This window comes from Chinchilla lanigera, unplaced genomic scaffold (genome assembly GCF_000276665.1).
Source record: "Chinchilla lanigera isolate Chin_1 unplaced genomic scaffold, ChiLan1.0 scaffold00108, whole genome shotgun sequence".
In the NCBI taxonomy this organism is placed as follows: domain Eukaryota; kingdom Metazoa; phylum Chordata; class Mammalia; order Rodentia; family Chinchillidae; genus Chinchilla; species Chinchilla lanigera.
Window position 1 is genome coordinate 1,790,073 of NW_004955509.1, and position 19,975 is coordinate 1,810,047.

The 19,975-nt window shown below is 32.1% G+C and overlaps 1 protein-coding gene across 1 annotated transcript in view; it reads left to right on the forward strand.

Moving 5' to 3' along the window:
• Nucleotides 1-19,975, forward strand: part of Cnksr2 (connector enhancer of kinase suppressor of Ras 2) — a 218,974-nt gene that overhangs the window by 31,270 nt on the left and 167,729 nt on the right. The window contains exon 5 of the mRNA XM_013506287.1: nt 18,896-18,937. Coding sequence (XP_013361741.1) covers nt 18,896-18,937 — 42 coding nt within the window. The remainder of the gene's footprint in view (nt 1-18,895; nt 18,938-19,975) is intronic.

The window sequence follows — 19,975 nt, forward strand, 5'->3', positions numbered from 1 at the left end:
TTACTTTTGAGTAGTGGGTCAACACTTGGTGGCCTGATAAACCAAGACTGGAACTTTAAGTGGTAACCACAATAAGCTTTTTTAGAAATCTTGAAGGAGAGTGTCATATGATTTGTTACTACTTAATTCATACAGACCTAATGTTTTTAGGGAAACAAAGTCATCTTGAAAAAAGCTACCTATTGTTTAACCTTTACATATAGAGTTCAGAAATGGAGAGTTTGCTTTGGAACTCACAGATTGCAGAGCATGCCTTTGTCACTACTAACTGTTGATTGAGAAGAATGGGTAAAATAATTTTCAGTAGATTAAGTTCTTCTATGGAGACCTTTGCAGTGATGGAAGTACAGTTTGTGTCAGATGTGACCAACCCATACATTCTGCAATTTTAAGAACCTACCATCTAACTAATAAATAATTCAGTTTTTGCTTGTTTCCAGAATGTTCAAATGTCTGATATTGACAACTTTATAGAAAATATATCCCATTCTCATATTACAGTGTTTATGTTTTCGACAGCTCTCAGTAGTTGCACTGTTTGGCTCAACATTCTTTTCACAAATCTTATTATAAGGCAGTAATTGATTTAAGGTTTTCTATTTAAAAAAATCATCTAGGGCATACATTTATTACCAAACTTTCAAGAAATCTCATGTGAGCAGTTATGATGATAGCTATGATTTGAAAAATGCTGTGCTTCAAATTATTTTTTGTTCAACTTTAATTATTTTTATTCCCTTTGCAGAAAAATGAGATGATCAATATCTAAAAATAAACTGTCACAAATGGCTTTTCCTTTCTTAATGTAAAGGGGTAGCACTATGGAGTAAGTGGAAAGTATTTGTTGATATTGGCCACTTACATTTAAAGTAATGCTAAAAGTAGAAAAGAAAAATGAAGTCAGTTTCTTTTAAAAACTTACATTTGGAGAAATTTATTGAATATGCTGTAGTAATTTAGTTATTCCAAGTTGTGATGTGTTCAGATCATTATATTTGAAGATTCTAAGATTTTCATTGGTACATTTGCAATACATATTTATAGTCCTTGTATGGAATTGGTACATGTACATGACACATCTTAATTCCTTTTTTCATCTCAACTTAATTTATTTTATTTATTTGTTTGTTTATTTATTTATTGTCTTTCTGAGACAAGGTCTTGCTATGCAGTTCAGGCTAACCTTTAGCTCACTCTGTAGCCCCAGGCTGGTCTTGAACTCACAACAGTCCTCCTGCATCAGCCTCCCAAGTGCTGGGATTACAGGCATGCTCCAGCACACCCAGCTCATCTCACTTTGAGACCATAATGTTAAGTGAAATAAATCAGACACACAGCTTAAATATTGCATGATTTCAATTATATAAGAAACCTGAATTATAATAAGAACAAAATAAAAGATAGGAAATAGGAAGTAGGGAGACAGATCTTTCTCAAATGGGAAGGGAATCCAGAAATGTGGGGAGTGGGGAAAGAGGGGAGGGAAAGGACATGAGAAAAGGTATTTGAAGTTCTTCTAAAGAGCTGTTCTCTAGGACTTCTCTCCCCACATAAAACTGGTTATGAAAACACTTTTGAGAAGAAAGAAATACTGATTTTAAAATCTTAAATGGAAAGAATTCTCACAAAGACTTGAAGCTTCATTTAGAGCACTGTCAGCAACTGAATCAGAAAAGTGAGACAGGTACCCACGCACTTCTTGTCAGCACTGAAATAATTGCCATGATTCCTGTCTTAATGGGTATCAGCATAACCTAAAATTATTATACTGTACCATTTTTATATTCTCCTCTTCAGACAGAAAAATGATGAATTAGATTGTCACTAGTTAAGAAATGAGAACAAAAAGTGTCAGTTTGAAAGGTAAATCTTTGGTGAGGCTTAGATTATTTGGATCAAGGAAAAGGATAGGGACAGTTCATTTTGGGATACTTGCAACTCACCCTTGTTTCTTCATCATCCTTTCATGCTGGACAAACTACGTCATTGCTTGTTCCATCATTAACAGAAATAATCACATTTTCCTCAAAGTTATGGTAAGAATTAAATTAGATATAATGAAAATGGTTCAAAAATGTGAAATGAAATAATAAAAGGAAAGCAGTATGTATAAAAAGCACAAGGAATAGAGATTTGATGAGAGAAAAGGTAGAATAAAAACTTTATTTTAAAGGATAAATGTAGAGAGATGTTCCCCCCTTTTGGTGTTTATTTTCCAAAATACTATATTTAGCTATTTTCTTGCTCTACAAAAAGTTTAAAGGAGTGATGCTCTACTTTTGATATGTGTGACAATGAAAAAAAATGCTAAAATGGGTGATTTTAAAAAACAGTTTGGTTTATATCAGGATGCTCTATATTTTAATACAAATTGATTACTGTACTTCATATACTGAAATATACTTTGTTTTTTGGGTTTTTTTTTCTGTTCGTTTATTTGGGATTTTTTGGTACCAGGAATCAAACTCATGACTTCAGGCTTGCCGGGCAAGCACTTAGGCTGCTGAGCTATATCCCCAGCCCTGAAATATACTTTGAAACATCCATAATTTTTATCACCTGTGAACTTGTCATTCCTACCCACATACACTAATATGGAAAACTCAAAACATACAAAGGTGAAAGGCTGCTGTGTGAGAGTCACACAGAATGTTTTAAATGGTATATTAAGATCAAGTAGGAATTAAATACATGTAAAAATTTAAAGTAGGGACAGAAATTGTGCTGGTGAAGGCAGGGGCTATATTCTTTGCCTCATATTGTGAGTGTGAAAGTGTATGGAAAACCCAGCCTGGATAGTCTTACAGTGCTCTCAAATGCAACTCTAAATATTACTTTTACTATGTATTCAGGGTAGTGTTTAAGTTTTCGTGAGTCAAACATTCTAGGTGACCTGAAAATTGAATTGGAGCTCTTGGGATTGAAACTAGGCCATTTCAGATCAAAAATCAGGACAAACCCTTTTATATACTTTTTAAACAATATGAATTAAATTATTTACCATACTCACTGAAGGCAATATGAAAGTGAATTCTAATTTTTCACTTTGTATTTAAACTGCTTTTAGTTCAGTGATAGTTTGTCCTTTAAGTTTCTTTCAGATATCTTAATCAGGAAGAAGCAATATTGATAGATTTTCAATTTTTTATATAATCTTAATATAGTGGATCAGGAGTTAGATATGACATGTTATGTATGTATAACTGTACCTTCTCAAAGGCCTATGTTTAACAAGGTTATAATCAGAATAAATATATATCACAATAAATCTTCATATTATTTCAGAAACACCCAGTTATTCACAAATGCATATTTTCTGAAGGCTTAGAATAAAAATATTAGTGATTAAATCATATCATGCTAAGACTTCAGTGAAGAATGATTTTGAACATTAGGGTATAATAATATATTGTTCTCCCATCTTTCTGACACTGGCCTGGCTATGAGCAAAAACTTAAAAACTTAATGTACATTATATAAAAGTGAGTGCTGAAATAGATTTTCACAGGTTTTATACACCTAGACTATGTTCTTGTCATCTGAGTCATCCTACCAAAACACTTAAAAGTGTGGATATTGTCACCATTGATAATAACGGCAAAATAGAGGAGTAGGTTATATTGGTCGGTTTATTTTAGGTAGTAAATACATAACACGGTACAATTTCTCAGATATCTGCACTCTTCACTATATTGCATTTTAAATTTTAAGTAATATTTTATATATACCAAATGTTACATATATGTTTATGTTTGTGTGTGTGTATGTATATTTGGTATAATAAATATGTATGAGTCTGTCTTCTTATTTAATAACCCGAACATTACCAATATCATTTTTGTTACTATTGAAGTCTTCCTGTGTCTCATCAGCCTGCCTTTTATCAGGGTATTTATCTTTTTATTCTTCTTAAAATCATTTTATATACTTCTCTAAATATATCATTTAATTATGCTTGTCTTTGAGGTTCATAAAAATGTTATAAATCTGCATCCTACTTTTTTCACTTATTTTTAAATACGTAGTATTTTATGTTGTAGCTATAGCCCATTCATTTTCACTTCATATAGAATTGCATTGTGTGCTATGTCCAAATGTTTATTTATCCTCCTGACCATGGATATTTGGATGTATACCTACATTTAAGTATATACCAAAGAGTACAGTTGCTAGGTTATGCAGTTTATACTTGCTTATCATTATACTTGGACCTTATCATGTTTTCAAAATATTATTTCTTATGTCTTGTACTTTTATTAGCTTTCTATCCCTGCATTACTGCATTTTTGCCATATGTCAATGAATTTCATTTTTCAAAAGGCTTTTATAATTTTCTTACAGAGATCTTAAGAAAGAACCTTTACCATTATTTCTTTGTTATGTGTAAGGAAGCATATGTAGTAAGGTGCATTAGTCAATTATGACCCTCATAAGTTACAAAATAAATTTCAGAAGAGATTTTTTAGTATGGTTCTCTTTCTTATGTACCGTGATTACTCTTTTTAAAAATGAGTAAGCCCTAAGTAATACTAATCCATTTTTAAAGAGATATGCTGTTACAGACTAGGCAAAAGCAAAAGAAGGCTTGCTTCGTGTATCTCTGTCTGTACTGCCTGGCAAATATATGTTTGCTGAAAGAATAAAATAGTTTATTTTGCCCTTAAAAGTTCACCCAAAATGATTATAGAGTTGTTAATTTGACTACTGTAAATCAGTGAAATACTGACAAATATGTAAAGGTGAACTAAACAGGAAACAGTATTTTTTCCAAGTTAATGTAATCCATGTATATCATGATTATTACAAGTGAGAAAATAGTTCTTTTTTACTTTAAGGTTCCTTCTTCCTATTCTCTCTTCTATTAATCCTTGTACTTCCAGTGAGATAAGTTAAGAGAAAGCAGTGTGGTGAAATAAATCAAACATACATGTGCAAGCACCACATTGTGTCACTAGTGTAAAACTTGAAAGAGTTAATTTAAACTCAGAGGTATGATAGACACTGTGAAATGATAGGAAACCACTGAAGAGTAAAGGGCTTCTGGGATGTGGGAAAAGAGAAGGGAATGAAGGAAAAATTTTGTATGTATGTATATACAGGATGGTTAACATGGTTGTTCTTCTGTCTTCTATTTCTATGCTGAAAGAAACTGTCAATGAGTCTTTGGTTGACCAGTATTGCATGTCTATATCTGTTTTCATGAGAAGCCACTTTGAAGATATCAATATGTAATACAACCACCATTGTTAATTCCCTACCACTTTGTTTGTAACTCTGTATTGTCTGTATTGTGCTTGTGATATGTTGTAAAATGTTGTATGTCTGTTAATGTTTCCCTCCTTTTATCTTTAAAATAAAAAAAAAAAGAGAGAAAGCAGTGTGGACAGCACTAGTCTCATGCCTAGTAAGCTGGAAATTGAAGGGACAGGCACTAGAGAGGAGAGGACTAGAGGCTCAGAGCAGAGTCTCAGTTTGGAGCTTGCAAAACTCGCCAATATTGTCAAGTCTACATTCCACCCTCTCCAAATCAACTCCTATGTTCATTTCATAGTATCATTTAAAATGCATTTATAGCTTGAAATTACAATTTTGATTTCATAGCAATTTAGTAACTTGAGCCATAAGTGAATATAGAATATAGTATCATTGAACAATGCAATGCCAATTAGAGTGGGAGTTATAAAAAACCTGAGGGGAAAGTCAAAAGTTTCAATTAAATATCTTTATTGGTTCTGGTTCTGTATTTCTTGTGTATCTAGTTCCTATTTAAGTGCAGCACCAAAGTTTTTATTCTGCTTTTTAAAATGTCTTCCATAGTGCATTTTGGCACATATAAATACCATAATTATTAATTTCCTTTTTAACGTCACATTGTTCCCCCCACGCCCTTTCCTCACAAAATATCTCAGTAAACTCCTTGTTTCTCCCCACCTAAACTCTTTACGTAAATGTTCTCCTGTCTTGCTCCCCGACAAAGGTTCAGAATTGAACCTTTTAGAATTGAAATGTTTTCTTCCCTGAACCCTTTTACTCTCCTTTAGAGCCCCTAGCTCATACGGTATCATCTAGATAAACCCTATTCCTCAGAACATTTAAAAACCATTTTAAAGGTGCTATATAAACTCTAATAGGCCATAATATTACTAGTTGAAAATAGACAAAGTGCTTTTATGGCAGTATCGGATTTGTTCTTCACAACAATCAAGTGAAGTGTATAAACTAAGTATCATTATCTAAATTTTGTGAGTAAATGGAAGTTCAGAGAGAGGAAATAGCATAGAGTGGCATAAATGACATGATTTAGGTACAGTGGTAGCAAACTTTGTAGGGCTCCCAATGATAACAAACAGACTGCAGCAGCACTTGTGCTGTAGGTTCACCACCACTGGTTTAGGACCTCATTCCAGGTGGTCAGTAGTCCTTTCTGCTCATTGCGCCTCAAGTGTGGCTTTATCTTAAGTAAGTGAAAGCTTTTTAAAAGCATTCATATCTGGGCCTCATCTAAGACATAATACATTAGACTCTCTGGGGGTTGGCATCAATATCTTTTTAAGTGGTGCCTCAAATAATCCTTGTATGGATCCAAAGTTGATGACTGCTATGCTGTACTCATACTTGATTATTTCCCTACCAGAGAGTTGTTTATGGACCATGGTTTCCTTGGAGGAAGCTTGTTAAATATGGAGATTTTCCAGACTTACCACAAGCCAAATGATTAAGAAGTATGGAACATGAAGTCCAGTTATTTATAGGTGCTATCACCCCAGAGCCTGTGCATTAATAAAGGCAGCTGGTTAAAGTTTTGAATTTGTAACAGTAGTTATACATGACTAATAGGCCCTCTGTGCAGTAAATACATACTCAGAAAGATTAGACTTGTTCTTCGAAATATCAAATATGTTAATTAAAATAGTTATTATACACTTGTAATAAGAATCTGGTGTGGTATTGACAGGAACAGAAGCTAGTTAGTGGAACAAGAAATGATAATATTTTAAACTTTTATTATGAATTATACCTGGATTACACCATAGATTATCTATTGCGCCTTACATGAATTATATAACGTAGATGTACATCACTACATAAGATGCAAATCACAGGAAATATAGAGTTATTAGTTATAGGCACTGATTTTCTAAGGCATTTTACCACTGCTGAAGAAGTAGTTTTTAATAACCCTGTCCCTTAGGTTAGGTCAGAATGACCACCAACATCACGTAGTAATTCAGATGAAATTAGGTCCTGATACAAGTGAAATAATGGATTGAAATTGTAATTGACAGTGACAAGTTTAAGGGCCAATTGGAATTAAGTAATTATGACAAGTGAGCATGAATCAGACTTATAAAATGAGACAAAATGATCTATAAATACAAGGTAGGAAAAGACTAGATTTACATGAAGATGGAAGAATGTAATCTGAGGTTTATTGTGAATTACATTATGTGAGGAGGAAATTGTACCTGTGAAACAAGCAGGACATTTGATGAAATACTTTTGGCATTAACCTCTGCATTGAATAGGTCTTCATATGCATGACTGTATTGTTTTATCCTTGCATTTTGTGCAGGATTGCATCATTTATGGTAAACTAGATTATATTGTAGTAACAAGCTGAAATATTACTGGCTTTCAGTAGCCCTGTGTCCAGTAATCACAATACATGTCCATCCTGGGTTGCTATAGCTCTGCTGTACATCTTCATTTCAAAGGACAAAGTGACAGAATAGTCTCTTTTAGAACCTTCTGCTCATCATGGCAGAGGGAGAAGAGAACATGGTGAGCCATGTAGTGTTTCTTAGTTTTTATATGGAGATGAGATATATTATGCATGCTCACAATTTATTGGTCAAAATGAAGCAAGTTATGTACCTATGAATATCTTCAGTGGCCCTAGGAGTTTTACTTTTCCCTTATGAAAAAGACAGTACATGTTTGGAAGTCATACTGCAGTCTGTAATAGCAAGAAATCTATGAAGAGTTCAGGCATAGCATTATACTAGAATTCTGGGGAAAATAGTATTGTTTACTTGGACATGAAGAAAGAGATAAAATTGAATTATGTGGGGATATTTGAAATATTAAGTAATTAGTAAAGATTGGGTTTAAAACCTTTTCTCTCCTCAGATGTACTGTATACTGTTTGATGTATGTACATATCTGTCTGTCTTGGTATTTTAAGTGTAATCTACTGGAATGAGGGAAATAATTTGAGTTGGGAAAGAAGACTTGAATTTTGTGCAAGCATAAAATTCTACCTCACAATCATTTAGTATTAGGAGCTGTAGTTGGATACTTATATACAATATCTCTTTAGATGTACCAAATTAAGCCTAGAGCTTAGGCTAGTACTGTTGTTAGGGCAATTTATTACTGTATTTAAGTTATAAATATTTTGTCATCATTGGTCTGTAAATATTAAGTGCCTGAGTATAAATGATACTTTCTCAGATATTGTATAGTAACTGACAAGGAATGGCACAGGAAAGTGCAATCTAAATATAAAAAGATAAAGATATATGGATTAATCAATTTGTAAACTCATAGGAATTTGTTTTAAATATAACATAACATCACTGTGTTTTCTGAAAGCCAAGTGGATACTCTTGAATTAAATATCTAATATTTACTTTATATTTCATTTATGATAGCAGTGGGGTATTTAATTTTGTTTTAGTTATATTTGTCCCAAGGAAAAAATTATATCCACCACTTAGACCCTATAGATTTTCATTACATTAGAATATATTAGATGGTCATTACAATAACATTTGGAAGCTAGGGAACTGCTTATTACAAAGAAATTTTAGCTTCATTGTGTGAATGTAGAGTTCTTGTTATCTTTTATATGATGTGAATCTTCAGCTTGAGAAAGGCTCAATTATATTTGTTAAAAATATCTACTAAGATCTACAGATTAAAGTTGAAAATTAAACTCACGTTTAAAATGTTTTAAAAGCTGTGAAACTCAATCTATTTTTGAATAAAATAGAAGTGTGAGGAAACTAAATGTACTGTACCAGCTTGGCAATTACAGATTTTGTTTTCAAAAATATGGCTTTAAAAGTTTTATTTTTATACCTCATTTCTACTAACAATGTACAGTATTTATTAAGGAAAATGACAGTTGAGAATCAATGGAATAAAATATTTATAACATGTTTAAATTATTTGGTACAATTTAAAGAACACCTTTAAAAATTAAAGAAGGATAGCAGTTGAATATAGGATTTTTTCTATGAAGTTATTAATAGTCTAATGGGAGAGACTAAGACTAGCTAATACACAACTAATGAAACATAATATATGCAGTTAGTGGTCACCTGGAAGGCCATGCAAAACCAATTACACCTTGACTCAAGACCAGCAGAATAAATAAACTTACTTCATAATGGAATTTAGCTAGTTACTTCATTAAGCTACTCAAACAAATCTATGAAAGTTTCAGAAATAAATATCACTATAATGAGTTTTCTACTTTCTTATGTTGAAATTTTTACTTCATTGATATTTTGAAATTTTGGAGGTCTGTTAGAGACCAATGTAATTGAAAAATTACAATCCACTTCCTTTTTGCCTCCACTTTTAAATCTCTATGTGCCAGGTTAGTTTATATACCGATCTAAGGACTGAAGGATTAGTCTTTCATACGTAAAAGACTAGAATGATTAAACTAAATGGGGTTCCATTTTAGATGATTTTATGGGAGATAGCTAGAGTAGAATTTTTAAGAGTATTATGCAAGATGTGGAAGAACTGGCCATGTTATGGACAGAGAAAGCAGTTCTCAGTTTTTTTAGTCACTGGGTGAGTGTTTCCTTTCACAAATTCCAATGCCTTAAAAGATTTAAAAGCTGCATTTGTGTAATAAGAACTAATTTTCATACTTTTAAAACAATTGTATACAACCATCAAGAGGTAACCATGTCACCAAACTCAGTTGGTATACTGTCTGATTTCTTTTGCCATTTTTATAATACACATAGTGATTTTTTGTGCCTTACCCCTTCATACTGTTTCCATATACTGTCCTGGAACATACGAATAGCAGTGTCTTTCTATTTTATTTTATAATTTTGAATAAAATTAAATGACAAAAAATGGAGACTAATATGTTAAGCACACAATTCCAGCACTTGAAATTGGCACAAATAAAGATTTTTGTCATATTTGCTTCAGAACTTTTTTAAAAAAATAAAATCGTTTGTATTTCTGCTCAGATTTCTTCCTCAAAGTTATACATTAATGTTAGCATGTAATCTTCCAGCCCATGTTTATGTACTTTGCTATCCATCTATGTATCATCCATAAATAATTCATCCTGCTTTTCAGTTTCAGTGAGCAACAAAATAGCACTGAGCTTAAAAAGGAAAGATACAGGATTATAATAGGATGATGAAAATAATTTCAGCAGTTTGATAGAGTGCTGGTGTTAATCCCTGTTTGCAACTCTTTGATAGGTCATCCATTAACCTCAAGATAATAATTCATATTCTTAACTTTTAAGGTAACACATTAATATATACCCCTGACCTCTCTCTTCAATTTCATCTCTCAGCAGTTCTTTCTCATGTCCCTTAACCACTGTAGCACTGAATTCTTTATCCATAGTGCCTTTTAATTTTAAGCAATTTTGGTCTCCTACACCTTTTTACATATTTACTTTGACTAAATGCTTGTTCCATCTTAATTCCTCTCATCCTACCAACCTAAATTTACATCACTTCCTGTGGAAAATCTATGAGTCCCTTCAAAATATGATACCAGAGCCAGGTTAAAATATTGTAGATGTCTCAAACACTGAAAGTTATATATGATGTATGTCTCTCCCCTTACTATTGAGTTATTCAAAATGACAAAGTGAAATAAAAGTAATGAAATCTAAAATTGGGCTCTCTAGTGTGTAGTGACTGCAGTACTTTAATAGTTTTATTTTTCAAGAATCAGATATCAAGTTCCTTTTATAAAATGAAGTTTCTTTTTTGCTTGCTGAGAAGTATACTGGTATATTCCAATTCTCTAGCCATCACAGTGCTTTTTCTTTTATTATTTTAAAGAGAGTAGTAAATGAGACACAAAGAAACAAAAAATAGTACAATAGCAGCATACCGGTATCACAAACATAAACAAACCAAAACAAGAACATTTAAAGTGATACAGGGTTTCAAGACAAAATAATATGGATTAACAGTGGTTGTTATATTACATATCACTATCCTCAAATACTTTGCTCAGATTACCAGATGTAAGAATGGAAGATGGTTCAAACCATTAAAAAGAATAAGGTAATAATTATTAGATAAAACATTAGAAATAAAACAGAGTTTCACTAGATAAGATGGTGGGAATTCACCATGGTAATTCTACTGCATATTGTTACCTTCAAATCAGCTGCCCAGATTACCAGACACAAGCATGCAAAATTGATCAGAACATAAAAAATTTTAAGCATTAACTATTCCTTTCAACATACCATCAGGCATCAACAATACAGTCATTGCAGCTATTCATATATATATTTATATTTTGCCTTCTTTCTTTTTTTTTCTTTCCCTCATCCCAGTCGTTCAAGAAATTGCTCAAAGGAAGGAACACAGTGCCTATTAAAGAATGTTTTTTTCTTTATTTTTCTGTAAAGAGTTTATTTTACTAGAATATAAACAATTTGATATATTTACTATCTTATTTCTAGAACAAGGACAGTGCCTAGAAGGTGTGTGTTAGTAAGTATGGAATGAAAGAAAGCAATATTAATCTAGTTTTTATATGGTATAATATATAATTTGTCAAAGGGCCTGTTCTCTTGAAGTTTATAGTTGGAGATGACCAACTCTGACCAGGAAGGGAATAAAAGTCATCTCCTTACTATGCTGATCTCACGTAGAGTAGGTCTTCACATAAGAGAAAACATGATATAAAAAAGCTATGTCTAAAAGGACAACTATCTGCTTAATCTTTCATAATTCACAAAGCATCCACAAATACAGCATCTCATTTGATCCTCATAATAAACTTGAGAAGTATTTTCATCTTAGTTTCACATGTTAGGCAGCAAGCTCAGAAGGGCTAAGTGACTTGGCCAGGTATATGCCACTAAGACAGAACTAGATGTCACAACCTCACTAAGACAGAACTAGATGTCACAAACTCAACTGTTTCTAAATGACTTCTTTATAGGGAAACACATGGATCACGTTATGGATATAGGGAAATACAGTTGTTTCTAACAATAAAAATCTCTAGCCTGCATATTTATTAATGACAATAAAAATAAAACAGTATTGCAATTAAAATATATAGTGTCTTCTAACTGGCTGGTCAACTAGTAGTTTAGAATTTTCTGTCTCTTATATCTTCCAGAGCCCTTATAAACCAAAGACTGTCTTAAGTATTTAATCCAGAGCTTCTTGCTTGCTGGGCAAGTGCTCTACCACTAAGCTACATTTCCAGCCCTGAAGCACACAGTTCTAAGGAATTGAGAATAGAGTGACCTAGCAGATAATATTTTTAAATCAGTTTACTGACTTGGGAATTCTGTGTATTTGATCACTTTTGGTTTGATATTCCACTATCATATGGTAATTATGTGAAATAAAAAAGTGTTTCACAATATGTCATCAATCTAAATCATCTTGGAGGCCACCACATTGAATCTACTGAATCTGTATTTTGGGGGATGAAACCTGGGACTGTACATTTTAACTAGCTCTCTTAAGTTATTCTTCTATATTCTTAGAGAAATAAAATCTGAAAATTTCTGCAGTAACCTATGTTTGAATATAGGTATATTGCTTTTGCAGTAATGCTATTCTCTTCCCTACCTAAAGTCGTAGTATTTCCAAGACCAAATAAAAGCCACTTTTTTTATTTTATTTTTTGGCAGAATGGGTTGCTGCTGCTTCTCCTCCAATTCCACTAATACTAATACTAATACTAATTCAGCGTATCCCGGATGTCTTACTGCGGATTTAAACTTTAATAATTTCACATATTGAAGTGCTACAAACTTATAAAATATTATTTAATAATTTGATTATTTAAATTTTATAATTGTTTAACTTTATTTTAAATAGTAACTTTTTAATTTCAATATTTGTAGGTGATAGTTTTTCAGACTGGTAGAAAATTTAGTCACCTCAGTTACTTTATCTGTCTCCCTTAGACCTTGTCTTGTGGAGTCATGTCAGTACTGTGGAGTACTTACCAGTACTTCATTTTTCGAATAATCTTAAATCTAGGGGCATTATCTTTTCAACCCCTGTGTCACAGCTGAGGAAATTTGTATACAATTTGAAATTTGATTAAAGCAATGTATAGCACAATAGTCATGTTGAATCTTAATAAGATATACAAACACTTTAAAAATATAAATAATTGGTCTTCCATATATATTTGCATAATTTTGTGTCACTTATGCTTGTAAATTTATTAAAACTACAAATTACATGAATGTCTTAGACTTTATGTATTTTAACATATTTATGTGAATATCTCCCTGAATTACATTTCTCTAAGTTAGCAGCCATGTTTTATTCATCTTTGTATCCATAGCACACTTAATACTTGCTGAATCAATAGCAATAGTTTATCTATAAGACATTGTCCACCTCAGTATACTTTGTGTCATTAACATAATATGTATATTTTAGATATATACATGTTTTAATTTTAATATTGCATTGTACATAGCAATGTACTTAATAGTTCACAGTATTGTGTCCAATCATTGCTCAGAGTGTTCCATTTTTAGCCAGCAGTAACGTCTTCATGTTGACTCCAGAGTCCTACTGGCACAACTCTTCCTTCTATCTTGTATCACAATATAATCTAAGCTCATCTCATACATATCCTATTCCAGATCTGGAAATGATTGTGATGTAGAGCCACATTTTCCAAGAAGGCGTGGAAAATTATATTTAAAGTCTATAGACTGTGGGACATTCATAATTATAGTTGGTCATTGTTCCCTTGCCATTTCAGTGGGCAGAGCTAAGAAGTATGTACATGCATACATAATACATCAACAGTGTCTAGGGTTTTTGTTTTACTTCAGCAATGCATATGTATTTGCTCTACCCTATAATAAAATACTTATCAGTGACACCAAGAGTGATAGAATGACAGTCACATAATTGTTCAGTTGTTTCATATTAGAGTACACATAACAGATTCAGCACAACAGTAACACTACTATCAGCAAATAACATGATTACTGTAAACTGTGTGATTATTTTAACAGGTCTCTTTTCTTATATCACATTGGAGATGTACAATTATATTTTGACTTGAACTCGTTACTTTCTGCATAATTATTATACCTTTAGTAGGATGTACATTTAGATCATATTTACTTTTTTCCTTGAGAATTCCTTTTGAAGTTTGAATAGGGAATTAAATTGCCTATGAATGCTTAACTATACCCTTTGATTCTGAGAAGGTAGGCAACTAATGAAACTTGTATCCATTGTCTCTAAAAGAAGCTGTAGAAGCACCTTGGGCACCTTTCCAGCTCTTCCCGGATTGTCTATTCCCAATGTAATTGTGTTTGAAATTAATTTCTATAATACTTATCTCCTACAAATTCAGATACACATATAAGTGTACTTTCCAAAAATAAATGTTTCATCTTCACCTTGGCTCCTCTATATACATAATTAATAATCAGTTGACTTTTTTGAGTATATGCAAACACAGATGTGGATATATTTGTAGCAAACTTCTTTGGCACAAGAACATGGTCAGAAAGGCAAGAGTTAATATTTATGTGACTTTGTGAGCTGACTTGGACCTGAGTTTTACTTTTAAAAAATCTACCCCTCATTAAAAAATATGCCTCTGTCGTGAATATATATTTCACCTCTCACAAGATACTATAGGGGGATATTATTAAAAATCAGTGTGAAACAAGACTGTTTTTTGTTAAAATTAAATTTAGGGAACGAAATGAAATGGACTCTCATCCCTTAAAAATCATGACACTGTGAAAAAATACGGATTTTTTTTCAGAACATGTCAAGTAATAATTAGCTAATTTTATATTTTGAGGTAAATGCAATTAAGAAAAAATTAAAGTAATGTAGAATACCCATAATATTCAGCTAAAACACCTTTATTACTTCCCATATGTCATTCTCCTTGCTGGGTAATTTATCTGTTTTTCTCATTTAAATCTTAGGATACTCTGACTGGGTTGCTACTAATGTATATTACGCCCATTTTATAAATTTCTTTAAGAAACTAAACCCAAAAGACATTGTTACTAAACAAAGATCACTTTGTTAGGTTGCTGTTTATTGTATGTTAAGCAATTGCAGATTTTAAAAATGGCAGCTTTTATTTAAAAATTGCAGTTTTAAGGAGTCCAGTTTAATTGATAACGATCAACTTGGTACTTATGTAAGGATGCATTAATTTAAAAGTATAATATATACTTACTAGCTTGAAATTGTTGAAAATAATAAAAGTATGAGATCTTGATAAATTACTTAAATATTAATGTTTTCATTATATTGTAATCTATAGCAGTGGTTGAAATGTTAGATATTTCAAAATATATCACAATAAATGTTTAGATAGATAATGGTTACAATAATTTATCAGTACTAATTTTTCATATTTTGAAAGTAATTTCATTGTTACACTTTACATACACATAATGATAACATTCATCATAGAGAATTTGCACCTGTACAAAATACAGCTTCATTCTTTTTGTTTCTCCATTCCGCCCCACTTTAAACCATCTTCGCCTCCTTATTTACAAAGCTTTGTTTCAAACTTTTCTATTCTCTTTTTGCTTTTCCCTTCTTTCCTTTCTTTCACCCCTCCTCTTCCCTTGTTCCTCTTCCATTTGGAGGTTTTGTTCCTATTTCCTAATATCTATTATACATTTTGGTTTTTATTTACCCTTTTGGCTTCTCAAACCAGAGAAATAATGGAATGTTTAAACATGTGTGTCCAATTTATTTCACTTCAAGAGTGTGATCTCAAGGTGCACACATTTACCTAAAAATGTCTCAAGTTATCTTTCTTTATGGCAGAGTAGTACTCCATTATATGAAAAAAAAAACACATCTTCTTTATCCATCGATATTTGGGTTGTTTCCAACATTTAGCTCTTATAAACTGTGCCACCATAAACGTGGGTGTGCATATATTGCTGTGCTATGATGTTTTTAATTCTTCCAGGAAGATACCAAGAAGGGGAATAGCTGGATCAAATGAAAAGTGTAGTTTTTGGAGGAATCTTCACACTGATTTATTTCCACAGTGGTTGACCCAGTCTGCACTCCCAACCGGTCAGCATTTGTTATTGGTTTACTGGAATAACCAGAAAGAATAGCCATTCTTTCTAAAATGAGATGAGATCTCTGTTGTTTGTTTTCATTTGCATCTTTCGAATGACCAGTTATCAGGGACCAATATTCTGCCAGGTGTTACAGTGCTTGGCAGAACGGGCAAGAGATAAAATGACTATATAGTGGGGATCTGAGATGACCAGTTGTTTATGGGGAACAAAAGGCTGTGGAGGCAGCCAGATCCTTGGAGTTTATTGATTGACAAGGGGATTATCGGATGACTCAGAGAGCAGAGCTGCTATTATGCTAAAAAAGATCTTGCCGTGGAGTATCTTTAGTCGTAATAGATTTAGCCTTAGTGATTTAAGTCTTTGTCTTAGTAGTTTTAGTCTTAGTAGGTAGGAGAGAATGGCCCACCCCTAGTGAGATAATGGGAATTCTCAAAAGGGCAATACTAAAAATCCCAAGCCATTGTTCATCCCTAGGGGAAGTATGTAAAACTAGCCATTGTGAATTGGTGGTTCTCAACAAGCAATGATGTTGAAATTTTTTTCATATCTTTATTTGCCATTTCTGCTGCTTCGTCTGACAAGTGTGTATTCATTTCAGATGACCATTGTTGGATTGGGTCTTTAAAACTGGGAGTCTGCTTTGATTTCTTTACATATTTTAGATACTAGTCTTTTGTCTGAGGGACAGCTGGCAAATTTTTTTCCTACTCTGTGGGTTATCTCTTCATTCTTTTCGTGGTTTCTTTCGCTGTGCAAAAGCTTTTTAATATGATGAGATCCCAGTTGATGATTCTTTGTAATATTCCCTGTGTGATCCGGGTTTTGTTCATAAAGTCTTTGCTTACATCTATGTCTTCAAGCGTTTTACCTATTCTATCTTCCAGCAAATTTAATGTTTTAATATTTAGATCTTTGATCCACTTTGATTTTAGTTTATGTATGATGAGAGATATGAGTCTAGGTTTAATATTTGGTATGTGGAAAGCCAGTTTCTTCTGTCCTGTTCCATTGGTCCTCAGGTCTTTTTTGTGCCACTACCATGCTGTTTTTATCACAGTAGCTTTATAATTTCCAGTCAGGGATTGTGGTGTTTGCTGCTTTTTGCCTTTGTTACCCAGAATTACATTTGCTATTCTAGTTCTCTTCAGGTTCCAAATGAATTTTAGGATTATTTTCTCTAATTTTATGAGGTACGATATTGGTATTTTGATCTGGATTACATTAATTCTGTATAACAATTTTGAGAGTATGGCAATTTTTACTACATTTCTTCTTCCTACCCAAGAGAAAGGAATATCTTTCCATTTTTTGATATTCTCTTCGATCTCCTTTTTTCAGAGTACTATAGTTTTCCATGTAAATGTCTTTACTTCCTTCATTAGATTGATTCCTAAGTATTTCTTTTTTTTTTCAATGCTATAAAGAAAGATGTGGTTTTCTCCTTTCTGTCTCAGTGCATTTGTTCTTTGTGTACAGGAATGCAATTGAGTGTTGATTTATGTATCCAGCTGTGCTACTGAATTTGGTTGTTAAATCTAGAGGTCTTTTGGTGGAGTTTTGGGGTTCTTCTCTGTGGAGTATCATGTCATCTGTAAATGATGATAATTTAACTTCTTCCTTTCCTATCATTTTTTTTATTGATTTATCTTTTCTAATTGCTCTGGCTTATATTTCCACAACTACATTGAAAAGGAGTGATAGTAGAGGGCATCCTTGTCTTATTCCTGATTGTAGAGTGAAAGTATTTAGTTTTTGACCATTTAGTATGATATTGGCTGTTAGTTTGTCATAGATGGCTTTTATCAGGTTGAGATCTTTTCCAGTTTTCTGCAGACTTTATTATGAATGGGTGCTAGATTTTGTCAAATGGTTTTTTCTTCATCTATTGAGATAATCATATGGTGTTTGTCCTTGGTTCAGTTAATATAGTGAATTACATTTATCGATTTGTGTTTTTTGAAACATTCTTACATCCCTGGGATGAAACTTACTTGATCCTGGTATATAATCTTCTAAATGATTTAGTGCATTCTGTTTGCAAATATCTCCTGGAGAATTTGTGTCTGTATTCATTAGGGAGATTAGCCTTTAGTTCTCTTTTTTGGTTGGGACCTTCTCTGGATTTGGTATCAGGTTATAATTGCTTCTAGGAATGACTTTAGGAATATTGCTTCTTTTTCAATTTCATAAAAGTGTTTGAGGAGTAGCTGTATTAGAGGTCTTCTCTAAATTTCTTATAGAATTCAGAAATGAAGCCATGAGGACCTGCACTTTTCTTTGTTGGAATATTTTTAATTGTATCTTCAATAAAAGTATACTTAATGTATATGTACTTTATTATGTTTATTTAAAGTTGGTAAAATTAGAAAATATGCTTAAGCAAAAATAAGATATTTTGACCATGCAAGCTAACTACTATTAATATTTGGTTAATAGTTGTCTAGATGTTTTTCCCATCCTTATTACTGTGTTTACGGGAAATGTCAAGTTTTTTTCCAAATAATCATATAATCGTTAAGAAAATATTTTAAAAAGAATGCTTGATTTTTTTGAACCTAATGTATGTGTTTCTTTTTTTTTTAGGACTGCACTGTATATGAAACAGAGAATAAAATTCTTCATGTGGTATGTATACTTAGCTTTATTTTCATCTCCTTTACAAAATATTTCTGTATTTAAATAGTAAACAAATACAAATCTACAAGTTGTAAATAAATGAGCAATAATAAAAAAATCTGACTATATCAGTTAAGCATATTTTTAGGAAATCTACAATGAATCCAAGCATATGAGTTGTAACCTATTTTGTCAAATACAGAAACATAAAATATTTGAAGATTGTAATATGTAGCAAGGTTGAAATGTAATCAAACAATCAAGATAAAAGAGAATTTGAAATACAAGTTTTAATTGTCTATCTGTGACAAAAAATGGTCAGAGGGAGGTATTCTGCTCTACTGTATGAACCGTTCATCTCCAGCATCATTTGGATAAAATATTTTATAAGATAATGAAATTTTATTTCCTGTTTTTATATTCATTAAACAAACTTCTAATTACTTTTAGTAGGATATGAGTACATTATACATTTCGAAAACGTAATTTGTTTCTTGTCAGTGTCCAACTGGCTGCTTTTGTATATAAATCCATTTTTTGGTCAGTGGTGCTCTGTTATGACAGCTTCTTCACTTCTGGCATGAAATTATGGCACTTTGCATCTGTCTGGTAGTAGATGATAAAGATCCATATTTGTTACCTGTTTTATTCCTAAAGTTTATGAGTTTTATATGTCCGAAATGTTTGAATATTTATAAAATAATATTTCAAATTTAGAAAGGAAGCATTTAAAACATCTTACCTAAATCGATAGGGGGGAAATAATAATTCAGAGTTTCATCAGTGCAGTAATACTGTTCTTTTATGTTACCTGGTACATACATAAGTAATACTGAATACTCCTCTTCCCTTTATTGTACAGCAATAATGGCGTTGGAGGTTTATTGGGATGGTGTCAGGAGAATGTACAGTTAATGTATTTTTCTCCTTGGTAGTCTAGAAAGGAGAGTAATTGCTACCAAACCCCTTTTGATCTAGTTAATAGAAACATATTTATTTAGGGTTTATATATTTATTTAGGGTTTATAAGATATATATATATATATA